The following is a 26,265-nucleotide window of genomic DNA, read 5'->3' as shown; positions in this document are numbered from 1 at the left end:
ACATGGGAAATTAGGTAGATACATTGAAAACAGACAGACACCAAGGTTAATACCACTCTGATAGGAAGCCCGGAGCTCTGTTCTATGCCTCAGCCACAAGATGGCATCTCTAAAAGTACCATAACCCAAAGTTCCATCCTGGAGAGTCGATTCTATTCTGACTCAGAAAGAAGGGAGCCACTAATGCTATTTTCTGAAGCGCCTAGAGTTTCTTTGGATGCCCCTCATCCAAATATTAAGCACACCCAACTGTCTGATTATGTCATCTGACCAGATCACGGACTAAGATGACATAGGTACAGGATATATTGTTTACACTGGCTTGTACAGAATCTGTATCTATCATAGGCCCCAATCCATGAAAATGATGCATATGGGTAGACCTCTGCACCCACGTGGAGTCCATTTGACTTGCACAGGCATAACAGTCCATTCACGTACAAGAAGTTGATGAATCAGAGCTTGACATGGTTAAGTTCTTGGGACAGGGGACAAGTCTTTCTTGCAGGCAAAGCAACAAGAAAACTACCAGTACTTAATAATTAGTTCTATGGAAATGACACATGACATTATCTGACTTAAGAACTGAAATTATTGCCTTTTGCACACTTCATAGAACCTTAATGAAATATTCTGGATAGATATTTATGCCGTATATGATTGCTTAAGGTCATACATCCAATTCACAGCTAACAAGGCATTAAGGGCCAGGTTTTCAAAGGTATTTAGGCACGTAAAGATGCATATAGGCACCTAGTGAGATTTACAAGGCACTTATCTGCATCTTTATGTAAATCTCTGTAAATCTGATGCCTAATGATCTGGGATTTATGAACTCACACGTAAAAGTGATTGGATGTGAAGGGGCTGACTTGAGGAAAGATTAAAAGAACTAACGGCAACATTTTGAAGACCACATTGGTGATTTAGGGACTTAAGTCACTTATTCAAAAATAATTTTGGCACTTAGGAGACAAAATCCCATTGACTTTTCAATGGGAATTAGGTGTCTAACCTGCTTACATGCTTTTGTAAATCCTATTAGACACCTATCTGCATTCTTAGGCATTTAAATACTTTTGTTAATCTGCCTCTAGTAAATGGAGACTGGAGCAGTAGCATATTTCAAGACACTAAGTAAGTAGGTAATCAGGGATTTGGAGCAATCAAATTTTTGAATTAATCCACTCCAGCTCCGGGCAAAAAACTATTGCTCTGCGCTCCAGCTCCAAGCTCCACTCCAAAGCACTGTAGGTAATAATTCCTTATTAATTTTTTGCTTCAAGAATATCATCATATATTTTGTCTTAATTAAATATCTAGCTTTCGCTTATTATAATGATTGAATACATTATTCAATAATGGAATTATTTTATCTATGAAATAAAAGATCCAGGTCTGAAATCTTACCTTAGTATTCAATATGCATTATATTTTCACATTACTTAATTCCAAGATATACACATGGGTCCAACAAACAAAGCAACTGATCAGGATGCAGTATTTCTATTTGCACTTTTTAAAGTTAGACTTTAGCACATCTCGTAGCAGGTTACCAAAGTGCAAAAATCTCTTTAGGCAAAAACAGATCAAGTGAGAGTGCAGATAGATTCACCCATTTCATCCCTCTGTACAACCAGATTGTATCTCTAAAAAGCAATTAGTTTTGGGTCTGAATTAAGGTGACTTCTTATAGTTGTTGGTGACAAGGTGAGAACACCAGCAATTTAAACTGCCTGCTGTGTTACAGAATGCAGGTGCATGCAGCTATATGCTCTGCCTATCTACTCCCTTTCTTTATACTTCATTATATTGCCTGCTCCCAAGAATTTTGCTTTGCACTTAGACTAGGATTCTTCCCGTCAAATTCCACATGGTGCCCGCCCTATTTAGATCTCCCCCTTTTTTGTTTCCACTACATCTTCAGATTCCCTACACTGAAGCAACTTTTAGTCTGGAAGAGAACAGACTACAGATTCTTCCAGACTTATCCATGCTGTTTCATTTGTTCTTCATGGAGGCTGCTGGGAAGCTAATGCTAAGAAAGTGTTCAGACCAGCCCTGGAAGGACAGAAATCTTGGCATAACACTTACTAGAATTAAGGAGAGGGAAACTGACACTAATTTATTAGAAAGTTGCAACTAGTGTAGTTTGTTTATCAAATAAAAGTAGCTTTTGCCCTTCTTAGTTATTTTAATGGAAATGTTACTAGATCACTCAATGCTGCTAAATTACAGATTACTGTGATTTAAAAGAACGCAATCAACTTTATAAAAATCACACTTTGGTCTGAATTTTTTGGACCTACTATTGCTACAAGAAACTCCTAAAATCATCAGTGAAAACAATTAAATAAAAAGTATTAGTGTTTATTCACAGTGTTCCCAATGGTCAGTTTCATCTGTGCCTTGGTAGGTTTTTCACAGGAGAGAGAAAAATCTTTTTTTTTTTTAAATAAGGCAAGTGTGGTTGTAAAACCACAGACATTACGAGGGTGACTCTGGGTCAGGTGTAATACTTAAAATTACTTAGCTTTTTTTAGAAATTGACTAAATTTTAAAACAAGAAGGTCAGTTTTTTTACTCTATCAATTTGCAAATCCTAGAGTCACTTTAATTAGCAGCCCCTGCTCTATATTTATTAGTGTGATGCCACGCCTCTGCTCTTGTCCAAGTCCTAAAGCCATATTCTTCCCTTTAATATGAGAAGTAGAGAGCAGAAAATAGACATAAAAAGAAAAAATACATGAAAACAATACATTTTATTGTATACATTGTCTATTGTTCCTATTGCAACTGCCAAAAATAAAAGAATGTAGTACTTAGTTTGATGTTACTAAGCCAAAAATAAAATTATGTGCTAGGGCTATTAATTGCCATTAACTCACGCGATTAACTCAAAAAAATTAATCACAGCTTTCATCACTGTTAAACAATAGAATACCAATTTAAATTTATTCAATATTTTAGATGTTTTTCTACATTTTTAAATATATTGATTTCAATTACAACGCTTGACAGTGTTCACTTTATATTATTATTTTTATTACAAATATTTGCACTGTAAAAATGGCAAACAGAAGAAATAGTATTTTTCAATTCACCTCATACAAGTACTGTAGTGCATCAATCTCTTTATTGTGTAAGTGCAATTTAGAAACGCAGATTTTTGTTACATAACTGCAACCAAAAACAAAACAATGCAAAACTTTAGAACCTACAAGTCCACTCAGAGCTACATCTTGTTCAGCCAATTGATAAGACAAATAATTTGTTTACATTTACAGGAGATAATGCTGGCAGCTTCTTATTCACGTCACCTGAAAGCGAGAACAGGCATTCACATGGACTTCTGTAGCCAGCATTGCAAGGTATTTACGTCCCAGTCATGCTAAACAGTCGTATGCCCCTTCATGCTTCAGCCACCATTCCAGGGACATGCTTCCATGCTGATGATGCCCATTACAAAAAATAATGCATTAAATTTGTGACTGAACTCCTTGGGGGAGAACTGTATGTCTCCTACTCTGTTTTACCTGCATTCTGCCATATATTTCATGTTATAGCAGTCTTGGATGATGACCCAGCACATGCTGTTCATTTTAAGAACGCTTTCACAACAGATTTGACAACACACAAAGAAGGTACCAATGTGAGATTTCTAAAGATAGCTACATCACACAACCCAAGATTTAAGAATCTGAAGTGTCTTCCAAAATCTGAGAGAGACGAGGTGTAAAGACAGCAAAGAGTCCTGTGGCACCTTATAGACTAACAGACGTATTGGAGCATGAGCTTTCGTGGGTGAATAGCCACTTCGTCGGATGCAGATCCAGACTAACACGGCTACCCCTCTGATACTTGACGAGGTGTAAAGAATGCTTTCAGAAGTTTTAAAAAGAGCAACACTCCAATGCAGAAACTGCAGAACCTGAACCACCAAAAAAGAAAATCAACCTTTCTGCTGGTGGCATCTGACTCAGATGATGAAAGTGAACATGCATTGGTCTGCACTGCTTTGGATGGTTATCGAGCAGAACCCATTATCAGCATGGACACACATCCTCTGAAACGGTGGTTGAAACATGAAGGGACATATGAATCTTTAGTGCATCTGGCACATAAATATCTTGCAACGCTGGCTACAACAATGCCATGCAAATGCCTGTTTTCACTTTCAGGTGATATTGTAAACAAGAAGCGGGCAGCATTATCTCCTGCAAACGTAAACAAACTTCTTTGTCTGAGCAATTGGCTGAACAAGAAGTAGGACTGAGTGGACTTGTAGGCTCTAAAATTTTACATTTTTTTATTTTTGAATGCAGTTATTTTTTGTACATAATTCTACATTTGTATGTTCAACTTTCATGATAAAGAAATTGCACTACAGTACTTGTATTAGGTAAATTGAAAAATAATATTTCTTTTGTTTTTTACAATGCAAATATTTGTAATAAAAAATAAATATAAAGTGAGCACTGTACACTTTATATTCTGTTGTAATTGAAATCAATATATTTGAAAATGTAAAAAATATCCAAAACTATTTAAATAAATGGTATCCTATTATTAATATTGTTTAAACAGTGTGATTAATCACGATTTTTTAATTGCTTGACAGCCCTATTATGTGCACATCATTCCAAAACTGCATCTCATACATCTACATGTTGTTGAAATATTTTGTTTAGCCCTAGCATTCACTTAAAGTTGCTTCATAAGCTTTTGGCGCAAAATTAATTTTCACTGTATGCAAGTTCTGCAAAAAATATTTAGCTACCTGGTTGCCTCCTTTTGTCTGCCCTCTTATAACCCCACTTGCTTGTATGAGCTTAATGGTGTAGGATTGCTCTTAATTTCCTCTTACTTTTTCCCCTCAGGGGGCATCTGCTCTCAAAGCAGCCAGTATATCTGCCATACCATGTGGATATCCAACAGCCTTTACTGTTTACTGTGATTGCTTTTCTCAACTCAAGCCACAATGCATGGAAACATACATCTGTTTTTTGAGAGTTGTTAGGGATCTGCAAACTAGCACCTTTGCTGCTTTTTTTTAAGCCAACTCAAACGTCACTATATCCAAAAATAAAACTTGCACATAAATCAATGCTAAAATAAATTTTAAATTAAGCAGCTGTTTAATTTTGTGACTAAAAGCGTTTCCTGAAAGAGTATGATTATGAAAGCAAAGTTGATAATTTTTGTTTTGTTTTTACTGTACCTGGGCTCCATAGATATATTTATCCAACATCTTGCCTCCTATTGTTTGCCCCCCTATATCCCACACTTGAAGAGTAACATTCAAGTTTCCTGAAAAAGAAAAATATGCAGAAGCTGATTTCTTTGAAGACACTGATTTGATGAAGTTAGATGCAACTACATTCAAAATGTAACATTAAAGCAGTTGATATAATTCCAGCATATTTGTAAATACCTTTTACAAACATTTTCTTGTACGCCTAATAAATATTTGGTCAAAATACACAGATGAACAAAGCAACTGGGAAAAAAAGTTAATTCCATTTAAATTATACTCATTAAGATCTATTTAAAATATAGCTAGATATGAACTGTATCTCATTGTAAGTGTTCTTTGGAGGAAAAGAACTAGAATGGTATAAGGTACAATTTTCCTAAGTCAAAGTTTAATAATGTATTTTAGTGAAGTAATCTGAAAAGAAGCTTAACAAAACACATCTTTATACCATAATAGTTGCATTGTCCTTTATTTCTAGTAATAATAACCTAACCACATATTTTAACTCCCATGCGCCTGTTCAACTGTCTTAAACATTTAAAACTGGGATGCATGCACAGAGTAACTCTGTATTTTGGGAGAGATGTTCCCAATACTACTGTACAGTTAGGTGATTATAATGGAAATGCTAACACAATTCTATTTTCAGGGTACAAAATCCTTCCTCCTCTGTTCTCCCTCCTCCAAAGAGGCACTCAGTAATAAACCTGACTTGGCTTACAAATTCTCAGCCTCTAAGTTATTTTTTTTTAAATCAATCAACAGACCATCCTTTTTGGTACACAACTCAAAGTAACTTTAAATTCAGTTTTGAAGACCATTACTCTATACTGTAGATAATATTTTGTTTGTTCGACAACCCCTAAAAAAACCCCAACAAACAGAAATACCAAAATATGCTGAGAGGTAAAAAAAAAAATTCTACAGTCCATGCAGACCTGCCAATTCAATCATTCATATAGTTGTTTAAAATCCATTGCACCTAAAGAACTCAATGGTCCACTGAACCATTTTTAGATGTAACGAAACAGATGTATTCTATGAGCAAACAATCCAAATTATCACACAAAATATATACACACATAGATCTATGCCAAACTGTCACACACACACACACACAACTTGACTGTCATCTTTTATGATCAGATAACTTCTACAGTACAAAACTGATTGTCAGGAAGCATCAGACTCTAGTACAGTAAAGTTCAATACAAATTTTCACCGATCTAACGACAATGCATGCATTAATAATACTTTGTATGTATACAAAACTATAACTTCCAATTAATTTTTATTTCTAGACAAAAATGCAATAAAGTGACAAATTCCACATAAGTCATAAAATTTAAGTCTGACATTTCTTAACTCATACCAATAGTGTGGTATGTAATGGGGGAGGAAAGAGCAAAATATTATGGGTTACAGAGAGTTTTAGCCTTAATTTGGATATTTATTATTATATTACAAACTTTACATTCTTGAGCAAAATGTTATCTATTCACCCATAAAGAAACAGAGCATTTACATGTAGAACTTTCATTCGCATTAAATGAGTTACACAAGTGAAAACCCCACTTATCGATGAAAATTCATTCTATTGCTTTGTGACAGTACATAGTAAATTACAAACATATACATAGAGATACTGCACTTGGACTACAAAGTGTAACAATTCCATTTTTATAACACATTTTGTTTTCCTTTGGTTAAGTGTTCTGACTTTTTAGCCAAATCTTTTAAAATTGATACGTATGTCTCAGATGTACGTGAATATTTCATGTACTTACTAAAAGATTCAATCTATGCAGAATACTAAAAACAAGCCTTACTTATTAATCTGTTTTTAAATTTATGAAATCCCCTTCTTAAAAACAAAGAATATTTATGGAAACAGTGCATTTATGTTCAATACTCAAAAATAACTTTTCACCTGTAATAAGAAAACATATCTGTTTTCATAAGGCATTGACCAATTATTAAGTGTTGCTTTTAAAACTTAGAGCGTAAATCTATAGTGACTACAGATAACACAGGAATAAGTCTTTCATAAACATATATGTGGCATGAACAAACTGGTGAATCAGTACTAGGAAGCAACTATGCTTCTTCAGTGGGTAACCAAATTAAACATACCCAAAAGCCCACCAAACAAGGCATTCTGCAGTGTCCTATATCTAACTTCATTGTATTTGTTCTATTGACAATTTACCATTTCATTCATGCTAGGTATATGGAAAAATATATTAGAAATAGTATAACTTTTTAAAACAAGAAAATTTTAGAATCGTAAGTGTGCGTGTTAAAACGTTTCCAAATTGATTACTATCCAATGTTGGAGACAAACACAAGTTATTGGGCTCATTACAGGGGTAACTGGGTGACCTTCTCTGGCCTGTGTTACACAGGAGGTCAGACTAGATGATCTAGGTCTCTTATAGTCTTAAAAAAATATGAAGTTTTCCCCTTCTATTAATATTATAGAAAATAAAATAATAAAATCTTGTTTGCTAAATAAAGCTTGGATTGTTCCATTCATGTTAAGGGGACTCCTGTCTTAAATTAAACTTGAGCAGTTACTGAAATTCATACTGATTATCTAGAGTGATAAATTACTATTAACCCTATACAGCTTCATATGTTTTTTGCAAGATTATTCCATGTTGTGTAGTATCTATTTTGTGGTCAACTTTTTAGGATAGCTAAGACAGTAGAAAAAAATCTGAACAATATGACTATTTAAAATTCAAATATCAGATATGGTAACATTAAATTTTACTTTTGGCATAAAATATATTCTATCTACTTACCAATTTAAAGGAAGTGTATATTAACTCTGAGTGTCATAGCAAAAAAGTTAACTATACATGAAGAAAAATGTCAACAGTTCACTTTTTACAGCTATAGTATGCTTTCTCTAAGCACCAAAATTAATGAACCAGTAAACAATTATAGCTGAAGAATTCCAGAGAAATTGCATACAGTCCATTGATGACAAACAAGAACATTTGAGTAGAGTTTTTTTGTTTGTTTATTCATTTGGTTTACACGCACTTAGTAGAAAATGGCATGCAATGGGATACAAAAAATGAGTAAATGAGAACATAGTATATAGGTTGCTTTTGGTCTGAACTGAAGCCACTAAGAGGATCCAACAGTGACATTTGTAAAAGTACGCTTGGTGCATTGGTTAACCTTACTTAAAGTGCTGCACAGTCAAGATAAAACTAAAAACACAAGTCTGCCCACTTCTTGCACTGAAGACTTAAAAAATCCTTTTCACAGTAGAACCCTGTTTACTGAACTGTACCCAACCTCCCTGAAAGTATTTTGACTATGGCTCTTAAGAAGCTCTATCAGCAGAACCTCTGGCTAGCAGATACACTATTTTAAGCCATAAAATCTGTAGAGTGATTGCATCCAGACTTTACAGCATATTGGATCATTAAATATACTGAAATGGATCGATATTTGGAAAATAATTACCTGGAAAAAATTTCATGGAGAGCATTTGAGTAGCTGAACACTAAAAATCATATTGTTCACAATTAAACTAGTCAAAAATACTTGCAATGTGTATTAAATTGTTGTTTTATTGGATTCATCAACTGGTAAAATGTTATTCCACTTCTTACTGTAAAACTGTATCAGTTACTAAAAAAATTGAAAAGTATAAGACTATATTGGATATACATAACATTCCAAAACATTTCATTTTATCTACTAATATTAAGTTAGGATTTATTTAAAAAACAAATAGTAGTATATTTTATGAGGATAGAAAAATACATATTTCTGTTTGGTTTTAAAACTATCATTTCAATTTTGAAAAATCTGCTTACATTTAAAATCAAAACATAAGTTAGTGCTATTCCAAAGTCAGTTATCTACCACCTGTCCTACTAAAGAATGCAAACTAGTGCATGTTTTTCTACTGATATTTGTATACTTTTGTCTAGTTATATGAATTCACATTTAGAGAAATATTAGTAACTTTGAATAAGCAAAACTAATATTTGCAATTAAAAGAATCCATTCACTGAGGAAGTGCATTCCATAGTTACTTTTTAAACTTTTCCCCCCAAAAATCTGACTTTTCCATACAAATGTATCCCTCTAGAGACAAAGGGACACAGTGAGAAACCCAGGGGGAAATGCATCTTTCTTGATATAAAAATTTATTTATATTTTACAAACACAGAAATAAGAAAATATACATAGGCAGTCACTATTCTATATGTTTGGGTGTGATTTACACGTACACTCTTATTTTGAAACATAATTATGGAACATAACAATTATGAATGGGGACAAAAGTATGACACTTCTCGAAGTTTTCCACCCAAAAAGAATATTTAGAAACCCAATAATGTACTAATAGCTTCTGTATGTTTAACAGCTGGAAAAAACCTTGCAAAAGTACAAGTTCTGAGCATACACGCTGCATGATTTGTGTACACATTCCATTGACAAGTGCTTCTGTAAGTATTCTGCATACTTGCATTTCTAGAAGAGCAGGCAGGACAATAAAAAAAATACTCTATCCATTTTATACGAAAATAAGCAAACGGAGTTGGAATATGTGTCAAGTCATACACAAAAGAGTACAGTGGAATAACTAATAAAATAATCTTGAAGAACATAATCCTTTTATGTATTCCTGCATTCTATATCACTTGGGGGGAAAAATAACATAATAATTAGAAATAATTGGCAATATAGTTTTAACAAAATAACATTCCGAACACTGCATGTTTTCATGAAAGACTGCAGATTTCATTTCTAGTTTGCTACTAGTATGTTACCAAAATAAAGATAGAACTTGCATCAACTTTATCATACCTGATTGCAACTTAATACTTAAAAGCGCTTTTTCCAGCTTTCATTTATTAAGCTCACCAGGGTAAATTGCTTTTAATGGAATACTTTCATGCTTACAAATTGAACAGCCACAATGAATGAATGGCTCTTTTTATACCCCCAATTGTTCAGAAACAAACTTTAAGCACTAACCATTCTTTTTTTATTATTTTTTGCATTTTCCATGCAGTGTGTGCAACTGGCATCTAAATAGTTTCTTTGCCGTCGTGAACTGAAACATCTTGAATGCTCAAACTGTATTTTTATGAGTGCCGAGGGACCTTAAATTTTAGTGGTCTATTAAATGCCAGCAATTTCATGCTGCCTTGCATAAAACAGCATTCACATATTAGAGCACAGCAATTCCATAGGTACATTATACTTCTCCCACACAACCCAAATACAAGTTCAGTGTATTTTATCTAAAAAATTAGATTTATTTCAAAATGCAAAGATATTTTCAGTTAATACATCATTATATTTTGTTTACGTTATGTATTGTACTACTATCCACTTAAAGAGGTTAATCTTAATAGGTATACCAAAAAGTAATATTTTTTTAAAATGTGGCTAATAATGGTTCTAGGAAAATAACAATGTTTTATCTTTAAAGAAATAAACAACCAATACACAATCCTTTTTCACTTGGTGTCTACATAATAAGAAATCTGAGAGAAACTACCCTCAATAGCCAAATTAATTGTTCTATTTAAAAACATCTGCATGAAAAGCACTAGCTTACGTTATGTATTTCATTCTCAAGACCTTGTCTCTGCAAGTTTTACTATTGCCACCACTTTCAATCTAAGACTCTTTATTCTCTTACCTGGTAATGTTATTCTTTTCAAAAAGAAGTCCAGTCCTACAGTCTGTTTGTACTGTTTCCCAAAAGCTTCTTGGGCAAAACGTGTGGCTAAAGACGTCTAAAAACAGAACCATATCAAATTATTTGGTATTTTAAAGGCTGCAAACCCAATTTAAACCAGTCCTAAATCTTATAAAACAAAGGTAAGTAAGTTTTTAATCAATGACAGCTAACAATATTCTCTGATGGCAGAGAAGCGTTCTGGCCAGCTTAAAATATAATAAAAGTAGATGATAATGGCAAGTTATGTCAGCAAAAAACAAAGAGTAAAACATTCAGCATGCTTCCTCTATATTTTTAAAAATATTCTGATATTAAAAATGCAGAATTGTATTACATTTTTAATTGAGTGCCAATAGTGCACTCTGCTCCATACAAACATAAGGTGATATGGTCCTTACCCCATAGGGCTTACAATTATTAAAAAGAAAGTCCTGATTTCTACAACATGGGAACATATATACATCACTAATCACAAACCTTCAACACTGGACAACTGCTTTCACACAGATCCACACTGCAACTCTGTATGGTTGCAGGGATCCACTTCCGGCACAATAGTTGCAGGATAAGGGCCTACCTGGGGACCAACCTAGTGCCTGATCCTGCATTTATATGCCTATTGAAACTACACACATGAAGTTTTGTATGTATTGTGTCAAATAGTATGTTGGGAATTGTTTTCCTAGTGTTAAATTTCACAAAGTTATGTCATCATGAATGTACACTGATATAACATTTTGAAATAACAGAGATCTCTCACTTTTTACTAGGAACCTCAAAAAGGGCATGCTTCTAATGACTTTAATATGCAAAAAGTAACAAAGTATGTGTTTTCTGTTTCTTCATGACCAGTTGTAATTCATTTATCGAAGGCAATAAAAATACTTGATATAATGTAAAAAGGATACAAAAGAACAGAAAACAGCAGTTATATGAATTCCTAGAACTGTTGAAAAAAATGTGATGCCTTAAAAATTAGTGTGATGTTGCTAAAAGAATGTATCCTATATCAAATCATTGCCAAGCATTTATCAGTCTCTTGTTAACATGACATCTACAAACTGCAGAAATTAGCCATATTTCTGCCTCTATTGGTAAGGAAAAAAAATATCACGTAACAGCTTCACAAAGCCCCTACACTGCCAGAGACTGACATCCAAAGTGAGCAAATAGGAATCTAGCCAATTTTTAAATAATACACTGAATGACATCAAGTGTTATTAAAAATGAGTAGTAGAGGATATCCAGTTAACATACAATACATTACAATAATACAAATAGTCCTGTTACTGTAAACAGACATGTTACACTACTAATGTAAGGGGGGGGCACTGTAACGCTTGCTCTTTTTCTACAACAGCTTGTACCCCTTTTCATGAGAAGTTATTTATACACTACCACCACTAAAGGACTCCACAATTAAGAATCAAGCATGAATAGGGAAATACTGATCCAGAAAGTTATTTGTGAAGGAAATAATACAAGACTTAATAGTTGCTTGATTGTATCATTCATATTCCCACCACTATCAGGGATTAATAGGTGTCTTGAACTCAGAAGATATTTTTAAACCTGATCCAAAACCCAATTAAATTAATGAGAATCGTTTAATTTACTCTAGTGGACTCAGGCCCATAGAGAATTAAGAAAATAAATGAAAACAAGCAAACTATAATTAAATAAGCATATTCATGCCATTTGTACCACATTTGGCAGTGAAAAGGTTGAGGATCACAGAGGATGAGAATCCATCTGCCACCACAAAGCTATCTGACAATTATTTTTAAGTACATGTTCAAAATAAAATTCAGTAAAAATTTTTGATTGGCGTACCGCTAACTCATTCACATTATTTTTGTAATCTAACACTGAGCATTTGATCATTTTAAAAAAAAATCTATCACCACCTCAGATGTAGGCAACTATAAACAAAGTTCAGAAGTGCACCGTATAGGTAGGACCTCTTTTCCTATAAACTGAATGTTTAATTACAAAATAGGAACTTTTCCCTTGTAATTTCCCCTTTCATTAGTGAATAATAACTAGCACCTGAGATGCAGAACAAACTATAAACCCTATAATATGGTCAGATTTGGAAAATATAAAATCCTAATTCAGATCCATGATAAACAAGCAAACTCTCCCGTTTTAAGGATACAGTAAATACTAACTTTATCACTCTGTGACACTTGATATTCCCAAAAGGTTTCTAGGGGTGTTAATAAAAATAAACAACACATTCAATTAACAGCCAACCAATAAGAGCAACAAGTAATCAACAGCATGGCAAAGTTCTCTTAAATAGCTTTCCTCCACTCTCCTGAATGCAAAGGAATTTATTGCAGAAAATCATTGACTAACTCTTTTTTTAATTTTTTTTAATGAACGTTAGCGCTCATGAAAGGTGTAAGATTGCCAGCCCTGAAGACTGGAGTTCTCTATTCATTCACAGAACAAGTATTTATCCACAAGAACACTGACAGCAGCAGTTCAAGTCCTCTACACATGGAAAAGTTGTCTCCATGCCCATTCAGGTCCATCCACAATGCAAAAGCTCCCTACGATCCTAAAATTGCTCTCTAGAAGGGTTCCTGAGAAAGGTTTTAGGTAACAATTTTGGCAGCAGCCGGGGCCTGTGTGGTCAAGGTAAATTATTTTCCATTCCAATGGTTGATGAAAGCCATTCTAGCTCAAAAAAACATTTTCTGTGACAGTTTTAAACAAGATTTTCCCCATCCAAAAAGTTTCATTAATCTGGAGAACAATTTTGTAACATAGACTGGGTCTCATTCCATGACCTCTCTACTATGACTACCAACCATTGTGTTGATAGACTGTCTCTCTATTTAAGCCCCAATTCAGCAAAGCATTTAAGCACTTGCCTAAATATAAGCATATGCATAAGTGCTTTGCTGAATACAGATGGCTGACTGAATCTGGGTCTTAATGCATATGCCTGATAATATTTATTAAGCAGCCCAGTCCCTCCCCTTTCAGCTAAAGTTCTTGGGGTGCTGAATTAGCAATTAATCTAATTAAATCATAAAAGTATAAGAACCACAAAGAGCTTAAAAGCCAAAGCAACAGTTTTAAGAATGAGTGATTTGGGGGGAGTTCCCTACAAAACCAGGATACAGTTTCATGTAAGGGGTGAAGCAGAGGCTGAAGACTGCTTGCTTATATTTTTAGATCAATCACCAACTAGTTGTATCAGCTGTGCTGGAAATTGTCCATAAATTGTCCTGAAAAAGCTCCCCAGCTCAAAAGCTTGTCTCTTTCACAACAGAACTTGGTCTAATAAAAGATATTACTTTGTCTCTCTCCTATCCTGGGACAAACAAGGCTACAACACCACTGCAAACATTCATTTACAGACAGACAAACAAAAAATCAGACTGTCTATGAAAAAAAAAGTTTCCATCTGTCAAATGTTAGATGGCAAGTCATGGTATATGCAATGACATCCAGACAGTATCAGTCATGCTTTCTTACCAGGCATTTTGTGGGTATTTGTAGAGCAGGAGTAGGAACTTCCCAAAGGCTGCCCTACTTGCCTTTTCCTCCCTAGGAGGTAAATTTTTCAGAAGTGCCAATGGGACTTTGGCTGTTATCTCTGGATCCAACAATAAGGTCTTCCATCAAAGGTTTCCACTTTACCAAACCCATTGAGAATTCACTATCACCACCCAAAAATTAATCTGTATCCCCTCTCACCCCATCCTTTCCAATTTATCATGTCAACTCTCTATTTATAGTAACAATCCACACTGGCCCACAATCTGCACCAGCACCAAATTGTAAGAATCTTAGTTAGGTGCACAAAATGACAGGAAACTGTAGGGCAGAAAATGCTTTAATTTTTGTACTGGTTATGGAGTAACTCAAATATGGATAAATTTTCATTGAAGAGAGTCTAGTTTATAAAAACACACTGATCTAAAATTTTGCTTATTCCTAGTTTACAAAGCAAGTAATTTTATAATTTTGATTTTTTTGGCCTTCCCACTCCACTGCAACCCAACAATGAAAAACTGTCCTATAAAAGAAAACGTGGCTGATAAATGTTTACAGACAAGCTATTTATTTTCACTATCTAGGTCTGCAAGCCTGAATATGGCTCTCTGAATAGTTTCTCCATCTGCAAAAATGGAGACTACAATAGTAATCTACATGATAGTGGTGGAGTGAAATTTAATTAATGTTTATAAAGCACTTTGAGATCTTCAAATGAAAGGTGCTACAGAAGTACAAAGTATTAGGTGGGTAGTGAGGCTATACATGCTAAATACTTTTTAGCTGGAGAAGGAAATTCCAGTTCATTAATGGCTGAAAAAAGTTATGTGATGAACAAGCCAATATTTACTTCCTCGGAGATCAACAATAATGAAGTCTGAAATTATGTTGATCATTGAGGTTGTAGAATTTGAAAATAGCATCTCACTACCCACAGGTCAATCCAAAATTTTAAAAAAGGGGGGCAGGAAGGTGATAGACACACCAGAAAGATCCAGGAGCAATGCACATTTGAGAAGCCCATCTCAAAGCTGATGTAAGGGAAGAGGGTTTTAGGATTCCTACCAGGGGCAGGACACAGTTAAGTTCCATCTTTTGTATCAACCGCGAGAGTACATGTCCGATAGGTTCAAGTCCCTCGCCCAACTGAAAGGGAGAGAAGGAATGTGCACTGTCCCTTATCTCCAAATCTGAAGCCTCCTAACTTTTGGGGTGGACCCAGCTATTCTATTCTTCCTCCAACCTCCCAGTAGGTAAGGGGATGTTACATTTCTGCTGCTCTACCCACCCCCATGACCTTTATTTTTCCAAGACCTCCTTGCCCAGGAATAGCTCCAGAACCTAGTTCCACAGAGAGAGACAGCTTTCCCGAGCAGCAGCAGCAGAGCAAAATAAGTGCGTTTTTTGTTAGTTTCACTACTGCCAAGTTTCTCAACATGCAAACCAATGAGTGTATGGAGAGATGTAGAAGCAGCATCCAGAGACTGACATCATTTTTTCAATCTATATTAATGTCACTACTTTAAAAAAAGTTTGGTTTAGTTTCTGGAGGGGAGGAGTTTGACAAAAAATCTGGTTCCTGAAGTTTGTTCCCTTCTCTCTTTCCCTCCTCTTCCTTCCTATAAAAGAAAGTCTTTTCTTTTATACTGCTGTTTATTTTTGCTTAACTCAATCCTCCTTTTCTGTTTCAGATTTCTTTTGATCACCTGGTTTAATCGGTTTTCCTTATTTTTGTCTAACTCATTCCAACCCTTTTTTAATCATCATTTTTTGTCAAGTCGTGCACTGTTTTCCCTATTTTTTTCCTTTTTAATATTTTCTTAGCATTTTTTTTAAATTTTAATCTTTTCTTTATTTTCTCCATTTTAGTACACTGTTTTTCTTCTGGTCTGTGTCTTTGTATTTCTATCAGTTGCTCCTCCCTTTCTATCATGCTGTTACCCTTACTCCTCTCCTCCAGGAGCAGCACTTCCACTCAAGTCAACCTGATTTAGACTCCCCAGCTACCCTGAATCATTCCCATTTCCCTCGCCACCCACCCTGCCATGTCAGTCAGGGTTAGCCCATCCATCCCTCCATCTCCATCTATGGAGGGGTTGACGGGCCTAACCTGAGTAGCATTGTGACACCATCTGACAGGTCTCAATGCCACTGCTGTGCACTGAGTGCTAGGTGGGCTCACTCTCCAACCCTCCCCTCCAGATCTCATCTTTCAGCGCCCCCACTCTACTCTTGTGGATGTTTATGTAGCAAAAAAGACACTTAGTGACCTTTCCATGACTTCAATGAGTTTTTTTCCCACACCTCTGTCATGAAATTTTCTAAAAAAGTGAATGGGAGTGAAGCACTGCTCCCTGCCTCATGAATGGGGCCACTACTCGGGAAGAGAAATGGAAACACTGTCCTGGACTGCCATGAAGCTGTCTGAGCAGTTTTGTTTTTAAACTACTGCCAGCAGTTCCATGGAGTTTGAATCATTCCCCCTCTCTCCCAGGCATGACACCAGAACACATGCAAGTTTGCTGCCTTCTTGTAAGCTGGCTGAACCATTGTTCCTCGAGAGGCAGGAGACCAGTGTTGCCATTGTTGGCCTGGAGGAAGAAAAGGAAAATATGAAGCTCTGGATCTCAGAAGGGAATCCGAGAATATATCTTCTGCCACTATTCCCATTCCTCTCCATTGACTGAAGATAGATCATAACTCCTGCAGAGAGAGGAATGTGTACAGTGAATGGGGGCTATGTGCACAAAGGAGGCTGGATGAGAAACAAACATACACAAGAGGGAGGCTGGGTAGGGGTAAAGAAACTTATGCTTATACACACACCGTTTTAAGAACTAGGGGGAACAAGTGACAACACAGGAGAGGGAACTCAAATGGTTTGGTCTTAAGAGGTCTCCAAATGCACCTGAACTGGCCCCAAGGCTGTATTCCTCTCCCCATTCAGGTTGTCAGACCTCTTACTTTTGCAAGATTTTCCTGCAAGGCCCAAAGGTTCAACTGGGCCTTCTAGGCATCAACATGGCTGGAAGAAGCCTCTCTAATAGCACTATCTAGGCTAGGAGGGAGTGAAGGGATTTAGAGCAATCAATTTTTTGAATTGCTCCGCTCCAGCTCCAGGCAAAAACCTACTGCTCTGCGCTCCAGCTCCGCTTCAAAGCCCTGAGTGTGAGGAAAGCAAAGCATCCCCCCATCAATGTAATCTGCACGGAGGTAAAGGCAGCTGAATGTCAACCATACGATTCCCAGGCACAGCAAAGGATTCAGGGATGCAACCAGGAAAAAACATCAAAATGCACCAATGCTTGTAATTCCAGATATGGTAAGAGGTCTTGCCATAAGGTACTGAACAGCAGTAGTGAAAAGGACTTCTTAGTTTGATTTGTATACTGGGAAAGCAAAGAGCAAAAGACTAGAGCTACCTTGAGCATTTATTATACACTCCTTAGATTGTCACTTAGAATTATTTGTCCACTGATTAAAATATAACACCACTTTCACGGCATAAAAGGTTTTCTTTACAACCATTAGAGCTAGATACTCTTTTCTTTAAATTAAAGAGTAAAGTCTATATTTAGCCACATGCCTTTTTCACCACAGAGAATTTTCCTGCTTATCAATGGAAAGCAGATTTTCCAACACCTGCAAATTATATGAAGTCTTGGTTTTTCACCTGAATCATATGTAAACCAGTTATTCTGTGACCGAATTTTTAAATTTCCTACTAAAAAGTCAGTAACAAAAGGAGAAATTGTACTTTTGAAATTCACAATCATGACGGAGATTATCAGGTATGTCTCATTAACACATTCAAGATGTGCGTAATAATACATACACTGAGGAGTCCTTAGACAACTTAGAGACTAACGGATGTATTTGGGCATAAGCTTTCGTGGGATATAATCCACTTCATCAGATGCATGGAGTGGAAAATACAGTAAGCAGATATAAATATACAGCACATGAAAAGATGGGAGTTGCCTTACCAAGTGTGTGGGGGGGTCAGTGCTAACGAGGCCAATTCAATTAGGGTGGAAGTGGCCCATTCCCAGCAGCTGACAAGAAGGGGTGAGTATCAACAGAGGGAAAATTATTTTTTGTAGCGACCCAGCCACTCCCAGTCTTTATTCAGGCCTAATTTAATGATGTCAAGTTTGCAAATTAATTACAGTTCTGCAGTTTCTCACTGAAGTCTGTTTTTGAAGTTTTTTTGTTGAAGAATGTTGTTATTGAGTGTCCAGGGAGACTGAACTGCTCTCCTACTGGTTTTTGAATGTTACAATTCTTGATGTCTGATTTGTGTCCATTTATTCTTTTGAGTAGAGACTGTCTGGTTTTGCCAATGTACATAGCAGAGGAGCATTGCTGGCACATGATGGCATACATCACATTGGTAGATGTGTAGGTGAACGAGCCCTTGATGGTGTGGCTGATGTGGTTGGGTCCTATGATGATGTCCCTTGAATAGATATGCGCACACAGTTGGCAACAGGGTTTGTTGCAAGGGTTGGTTCCTGGCTTAGTGTTTCTGTTCTGTGTTGTGTAGTTGCTGGTATTTGCTTCAGATTGGGGGGCTGTCTATAAGAAAGGACTGGCCTGTCTCCCAAGATCTGTGAGAGTGAGGGATCGTCCTTCAGGATAGACTGTAGATTCTTGATGATGTGCTAGAGACGTTTTAGTTGGGGGCTGAAGGTGATGGCTAGTGGCGTTCTTTTACTTTCTTTGTTGGGCCTGTCCTGTAGTCTGGGTACCCTTCTGGCTCTGTCAATCTGTTTCTTCACTTCACCAGGTGGGTACTGTAGTTCTAAGAATGCCTGATAGAGATCCTGTAGGTGTTTGTCTCTCTCTAGGGATTGGAACGAATGTGGTTATATCTGAGAGCTTGGCTGTAGACAATGGATCATGTGATGTGGTCTGGATGAAAGCTGGAGGCATGTAGGTAAGTATAGTGGTCAGTAGGTTTCCAGTATAGGGTGGTGTTTATATGACCATTGCTTATTTGTACTGTAGTGTCCAGAAGTGGATCTCTTGTGTAGACTGGTCCAGGCTGAGGTTGATGGTGGGGTGGAAATTGTTGAAATCCAGGTGGGATTCCTCAACAGCCTCCTCCTCCTGGGTCAGACTTCAATGAGAAACTGCAGAACTGGAATTAATTAGCAAACTTGACACCATAAAATTAGGCCAGAATAAAGACTGGGAGTGGCTGGGTCACTACAAAAAATAATTCTCCCTCTGTTGATACTCACACCTTCTTGTCAACTGCTGGGAATGGGCCACTTCCACCCTAATTTAATTTGCCTCGTTAGCACTGACCCCCCCCCCAAACTTGGTAAGGCAACTCCCATCTTTTCATATACTGTATATTTATACCTGCTTACTGTATTTTCCACTCTATGCATCTGATGAAGTGGGTTATATCCCATGAAAGCTTATGCCCAAATACATCTGTTAGTCTCTAAGGTGCCACAAGGACTCCTCATTGTTTTTACTAATACAGACTAACATGGCTACTCCTCTTTGAAACCTGAATACATACACTATGATTACTTTTTGTTGTCTTCTTTGGTACATAGTGACCCTTGCTTTGCCTTATTTAGCATTATGCTGGTCATGGACTTCATGTAGTCAACAATTCTGTAACCATGTTGTTTGTTAATTACATTCCTAACCTTCACAGAAAGAAAACCTTGAAAATGTGAACCAAAATTAAAACACCACACTGGTGACTTCCCATACCCTGAAATAATAGTTCTGACAGATATAAAGTTGCCTCATTCATGTCAGTAGTCTAGTAGTTTTTGAAACCTTAAGAACACAAGTTGAATAGCAACATAGGTCACTTTTGATTATTTCGGCAGCAACATCCAGCTAGTATGTTTGTCCCTGAACCCCAGATTCCCTTCCTCTGCCTTGCCAGAACCCCAAATCCCTTCCCAATGCCTGTCCAGATGCCAAAACCTGCAGCTTCCCCCCACAACTTCTATGATGTTACTATGCCTTGCCAACACAAAGTGTGCAAAACACTGAAAGTATGGGAACAACATAGGATAAACTGGCTTTAATGTCAAAATAAACACCACAAAGGCCTGTAGTGATTGTATTATTAGCTTTTACCTTTATTAAGGACTTTTATACTTGCTGTTAAGCCAGTCTAGAATTCCTAGTTTGCTGCACCAGAGGGTGGCAGGACGCAGGGACTTTGGCAGAGTTTGGGTGCCAGTCCGGGCTGGCGGGAAGGAGGGTCTAGGAGGCTGCCCAGGGCCACTGCACCTTGCGCCCCACAAGACAGATGGGGTTGGCCACAGCAGCCTCTGCTCCCACTGTCTGTCTTGGGGGGCTGCGCTGTCTGACAGCGGGGAACCCTCATCTCTGCCATTCGCTGCCCCCAGAGGTCTCTGGAGACCCGGCCGGAGAGGCCGCTCATGGTGCGATTGTTCTACCCCAAGCACCATCGCGCTGTGGGCCTCGAGTCCGAGGTCGCTGGTCTCCCGGGGACGTGGCTAGGGACAACTGCCGGTCCGGCAGCCACCGAGAATCGCCTCTCAGCCACTGGCCAGATGTGGCGACAACGACAGGCGCGACAGCCACTAGTGACGGGGGCAGGGGCTTGGCGGTTTGAGCTACACGCGCCGCTAGTCGGACTCGGGGCTGGGGGCCCTGGCACAGAGTGGGGCCAGCTGGGGGGCGAAGTAGGCGGGTCCGGAGCGGGGAGGGGACAGAGAACATCCCGGGGAGGGTTGGGGTGCAGCCCCGGCAGCGAGGAGCGGGGACAGACGGGCCCCGGCACTGACCTTGCCGGAGGTGCCGTCCCCCAACACCACTAGCTTGAGCTGCCGGTCCGGACTCTCCTCCTCCGAGTCCGACATGGTCCCTGCGCCCGGCGGGCGGGGCGGGGAGCGAGTGCCGCTCTCACGACGCCTGAACCGGCACAGAGGCCGGAGCCGCCATCTTCCCTTGATGCGGCCGCTGTCACTACGGCCGAGTCTGGGCGAGACCACCGCGAGACCGAACCGGAGGAGGGCGAGAGAGACGGGGCGGCGGACCCAGCGACCGCTCCCCGGCGGGGGAATCAGCTCGCTGGGCCCTCCGCGTCCCTGCACCCTCACAGCCTCTCTCCCCCTCCCTGCGCGATAGTGGCCTGGCCCGGAATCCTGAGAGCTTCAATGGTTTAATCCCTTAGTGACGCCCGGCGTGGTAACTAAGGACCGTGGGGTGAAAGGTCACACTCACAGGGCGTGGAGCGCCACAACTAGCTCCTCCTTCTCCCTTCCCCGGGGGGCGGGGTCTAGGGGATTTCCCGCCCTCTGCTCTGCTCCCCCAGCAAGGCACGCGGATTCTTTGCCCTCTGTTCTGGAGGTGGGACGGAGGGGGCGGGGCATGGGAATTCTTCGCCCCTCCCCCCCAGCTCAGGGGCGTGGCGGCATCTACCGGTACTTCCTTCTCCCAGCCGAGCGCTGGGCGAAGTGGGGAAGCAGCGCGGAGGCCCCCAGGAAGCGGGGGAAGCAGCGCGGAGGCCCCCAGGCTATAGCCGTTGGTGTTGTGTATTTGGTTGTCATGGTTTTTGTTCCTATGGCAACTGAGTTAGATTATTAGGGGATAGCCCAGCCGGTTTCAGCCGGTTGGGTGAGCTCTGTGTCCGTAAATAAAATGGTAGTTTTGTTAGCTGTCTGCTGTCTGGCCTCAAGTGATTTCTTCCTAAACCGGCTGCCCCCAAGGATACAACAGTTGGCAGAATCCAAACGAGAGCGGGGGCTGGAGCTGACCTGGGGGAGATCAAGCGGTGCCACCCTTCCCTCCCCCCCACCCCCCTCCGTTCTGTGCTGCTGCCCAGGCTGGGGAGCCAAGGCTATAAGATCACGTCTCCCCTTTGTCGCAGTGATTTAGAGGCTGAAGCGCTCCCAGGGGAGGCAGGCAGCCCCCCGCCTCGCCAAAGGAAGCAGCCCCTCCAGGGCCTGGGCTCAGGCCATGTGTTTCTGGCTCCAGCCATCAAGGACTAACATGCTTGTGAGGCACTGCTCCCCTACAACACAGCTGACAGCCTGAGCCGGCCCTTAACCCTTCTTGTGTGCAGGTCGCAGTAAGGACTCCACCTGGGGGAAGCCATTAAACAGGGCCAGATTTGAATGGCATGGTGACCCTGTGTGCCAGGTCCCAATGCCTCTCCCTCGGGTTTGGCCCAGCCACCCCTCTGTCATGCCAGCAGGGAAGGGGCTCTACAACTACTTCACCAGCTCTGGTCAGAGGCCAAGAGGAGACCTGGCCTTGCCCGCTCCTCCCCCCCACAATACACTTGCAGAGTAGGTTCTCAGACGTGGGGGGCATGGCATGGCCCGCTCAGTTCTAAAAAAGAGAGAGGTGCCAAAGGTCCTTTGCTCACACACAGACCCCAATTTCTGGCAGCTATGTGCACTGCTCACTAAATTCTAACTGGAGAATCTTTGATGATGATGTGATGGGTTGGATCACAGAAACCCCCTTGGGAACGGCCAACTGATGTGTCAAGACTACTTCTACCCCTGCTTTCTCTGCCAGCTTGGGACTCCAGCACCCTGTCTCGTTGAGCCAGATACGCCAGTCTGCTCCAAGCCAGACCCAGGATCTGAACCACATGTCCCAAAGCTGCAGATTTAACTGAAAGCAACTTAAGAAGTGTTCCTGTCTTTAACACTCAGATGCCCAACTCCCAGTGGGGTCCAAACTCCAAATAAATCCATTTTACCCTGTATAAAGTTTATACAGGGTAAACTCATAACTTGTTCACCCTCTATAACACTGATAGAGAGTTATGCATAGCTGTTCCCCCCCCCCCCCCAGGTATTACTACTACTCTAGGTTAATTAATAAATAAAAAGTGATTTTATTAAATACAGAAAGTAGGATTTAAGTGGTTCCAAGTAGTAACAGACAGAACAAAGGTGAATTACCAAGCAAAATAAAATAAAACATGCAAGTCTAAGCCTAGTACAGTAATAAAACTGAATACAGATAAAATCTCACCCTCAATAAGTTTCTTTCACAGACTGGACGCCTTCCTAGTCTGGACACAATCCTTTCCCCTGATACAGCCCTTGTTCTAGCTCATGTGGTAGCTAGGGGATTTCTCATGATGGCTGCCTAATTTGTTCTGTTCCGCCCTGTCATAAACAGATAGTTAAGGGTTAAAGTCTCTTTTACCTGTAAAGGGTTAACAAGCTCAGTAACCTGAGGAACACCTGACCAGAGGGACAATCAAAGGGGGACATAATATCAAATCTCTCTCTGTGGAGGCTTTGTGTGTGTGTTGTTTGTGCTCTGTGTGTGCTCTTTTTGGATATAGAAGAGGCCATATATCAAAAAAGTTCTCCTGGAGTATATATAGTATAGTAGTATAGTGAGTAATTAGAATTAGAATTAGTCTATTAATTTATTTTTTTTGTTGTGTTTGTGTGTGTTGTGAAGGAAATTTTTGTTGTCTGTGTTGCTTATTATTCTGAGGAGGGAGGGAGGAGGGGGGAGTTTTTGTTAGTTTAAGTTATTATTTTTATTTTTGGTTTTAATCCTGAGAGAGAGAGAGTTTTTTGTTTTTTGTATGTTTTTTTTTTTTTTTTTTTTTTTTGATTTTTTGATTTTTTTTTTTTTTTTGGGGGGGAGGGAAAGGGAAAAGGGAAAGTCTGTTTGTTTTTGTTTGAATCAAATTTTTTTTTTTTTCAGGGGGAGGGGGGGGAGGGGGGGGGGGGATAGGGGGTCTTTGTTTGATTCAGTTTGAATCAAGAAGTTCCTTAGCAGAGGGGAGGAGGAGAGGGGAGAGGTTTGTTTTTTGTGTTTCTGTGTGTGAGATTCAGGTTTGTGTTCTCCAGGGGAAGGGGGAGGGAGGGGGGACAGGGAGTACAAAACTGACTGGTGGAGGGGTGGAGAGAGATCTACTAACTTTTTAGTTTTTTAGAGGTCGCCCACTTATATATCTTTTGCATAAGGCGGGAATCCTTTGTCCCTCTGAGTTTCCATTCCTCCTTCTCAACAGAAATGCACCGGGTTAAGGATGGATTCCAGTTCAGGTGACATGATCACATGTCACTGTAAGACTTCATTACCCGCTTGCCAGCACACACGTATACAGAAAGACAAGTAAAACAGAGCTATCTACAGTCAATTGTCCTGGTTAATGGGAGCCATTAAGATTCCAAACCACCATTAATGGTTCACACTTTGCATAACTACCATATGACCTCAGAGTTATATTTCATATTTCTAGTTTCAGATACAAGAGTGATACATTTATACAAATAGGATGACCACACTCAGTAGACTATGAGCTTTGTAATGATACCTTACAAGAGAGCTTTTGCATGAAGCATATTTTAGTTACATTATTTTCACACTAAGCATACTTTCATAAAATCTTACAGAGTGCAACATCACAGATGATACATACACAACATGGATGAGGAAAATGCTCAAAACATCTATCTTGATTCTTTTCTTTATGGGGCTAGGTGAAAACACCTGTGCTGTTATATAAGTGTAAGTCAAAAACGGCTGAGAACTGACAAATTGGATGCTAACAGACTGTGAATCTAGTGATTATTTAACATGGTGATACTCTTAGCCCTGCATGTAGGTATTTCCATTGCTTCACACACTGACTCAACAGGCATTCTAGGCTTCAGAGTTACAATCCTGGAATCTTTTTATATAGACTGTGGTAGTGCCTATTTTTGGCACTATACAAACAGAATAAAAGATGTTTCCTGTCTCTAGACCTCTGTGTGAGTTTGCATAGCAGGCAGCTAGCTTGCATATATGGAGTTCAAAGAGGAGGTATTCCCATTGTGTGCATTGTAAGAAGCACATTTGTGCACTTCTTTAAAGCATTCCTTTCTGAAAACTAATGGTTAAAATGGCATCTAAGGGTCCCATTTTCCATCTCACAATGATTTCCAGTAAAAATTTGTTCAGTTTACATAAGGTTTTTTTCTTACTGCCTCTCCTGCAGACTCAGCCTAGGATCTGAGAGCTAATCTGGGTTCTTGTATGTTATTACCAATAATGAAGATTCAGTGGTAAGGGAATACATGGGATGCTGACTAGCTGGCAATTATCCATGGCCTGGCCTGTATTTTTGCCTAGTCTACATGACCACTTCATGGTACAAATACCCTGCAAACCACCAGGGAGATAAACTAATGCTAAACCCCACAGGAAGATTGAGAATCTGAGTTTCCTGGACATTCTGGAACAGCCTTCCAAGGGGAGTAGTGGGGGCAAAAGACATATCTGGCTTCAAGACTAAGCTTGATAAGTTTATGGAGGGGATGATATAATAGGATAGCCTAATTTTGGCAATTAATTCATCTTTGACTACTAGCGGTAAATATGCTCAATGGCTTGCGATGGGATGTTAGATGGGGTGGGATCTGAGTTACTACAGACAATTCTTTCCTGGGTGTCTGGCTGGGGAGTCTTGCCCACATGATTGCCATATTTGGGGTCAGGAAGGAATTTTCCTCCAGGGCAAATTGGCAGAAGCCCTGGGGGGGGTTCGCCTTCCTCTGCAGCATGGGGCATGGGTCACTTGCTGGAAGATTCTCTGCACCTTGAAGTCTTTAAACCATGATTTGAGGACTTCAGTGGCTCAGACACAGGTTTGATACAGGAGTGGGTGGGTGAGATTCTATGGCCTGCATTGTGCAGGAGGTCAGACTAGATGATCATAATGGTCCCTTCTGACCTTAAAGTCTATGATTCTATAATACTGAGGTCTTATGTAGTACTCTTCATCAATAGATCACAA

General features: G+C 39.2%; 1 protein-coding gene across 8 annotated transcripts in view; it reads right to left on the bottom strand.

Annotated features, from left to right (window-relative positions):
* The window catches only part of RAB28 (RAB28, member RAS oncogene family), a 173,033-nt gene extending 151,356 nt beyond the window's left edge, over positions 1-21,677 (bottom strand). For 3 of the 8 annotated variants that reach the window (XM_039540479.1, XM_039540478.1, XM_039540476.1), the window contains exons 1-3: positions 21,287-21,677; positions 10,941-11,037; positions 5,222-5,310 (exon numbers count right to left, since the gene is read on the bottom strand). In XM_039540479.1, the coding sequence (XP_039396413.1) occupies positions 5,222-5,310; positions 10,941-11,037; positions 21,287-21,361 (261 nt within the window). In that variant the 5' untranslated portion in view covers positions 21,362-21,677. The remainder of the gene's footprint in view (positions 1-5,221; positions 5,311-10,940; positions 11,038-21,286) is intronic. The other 5 variants (XM_039540480.1, XM_039540481.1, XM_039540482.1 and 2 more) reach the window with 5 other exon arrangements.
* Between the last annotated feature and the right edge of the window lie 4,588 nt (positions 21,678-26,265).

The sequence above is a fragment of the Mauremys reevesii genome, linkage group 5 (genome assembly GCF_016161935.1).
Source record: "Mauremys reevesii isolate NIE-2019 linkage group 5, ASM1616193v1, whole genome shotgun sequence".
Lineage (NCBI taxonomy): Eukaryota > Metazoa > Chordata > Testudines > Geoemydidae > Mauremys > Mauremys reevesii.
This window is presented reverse-complemented; position numbering and strand designations above follow the sequence as displayed.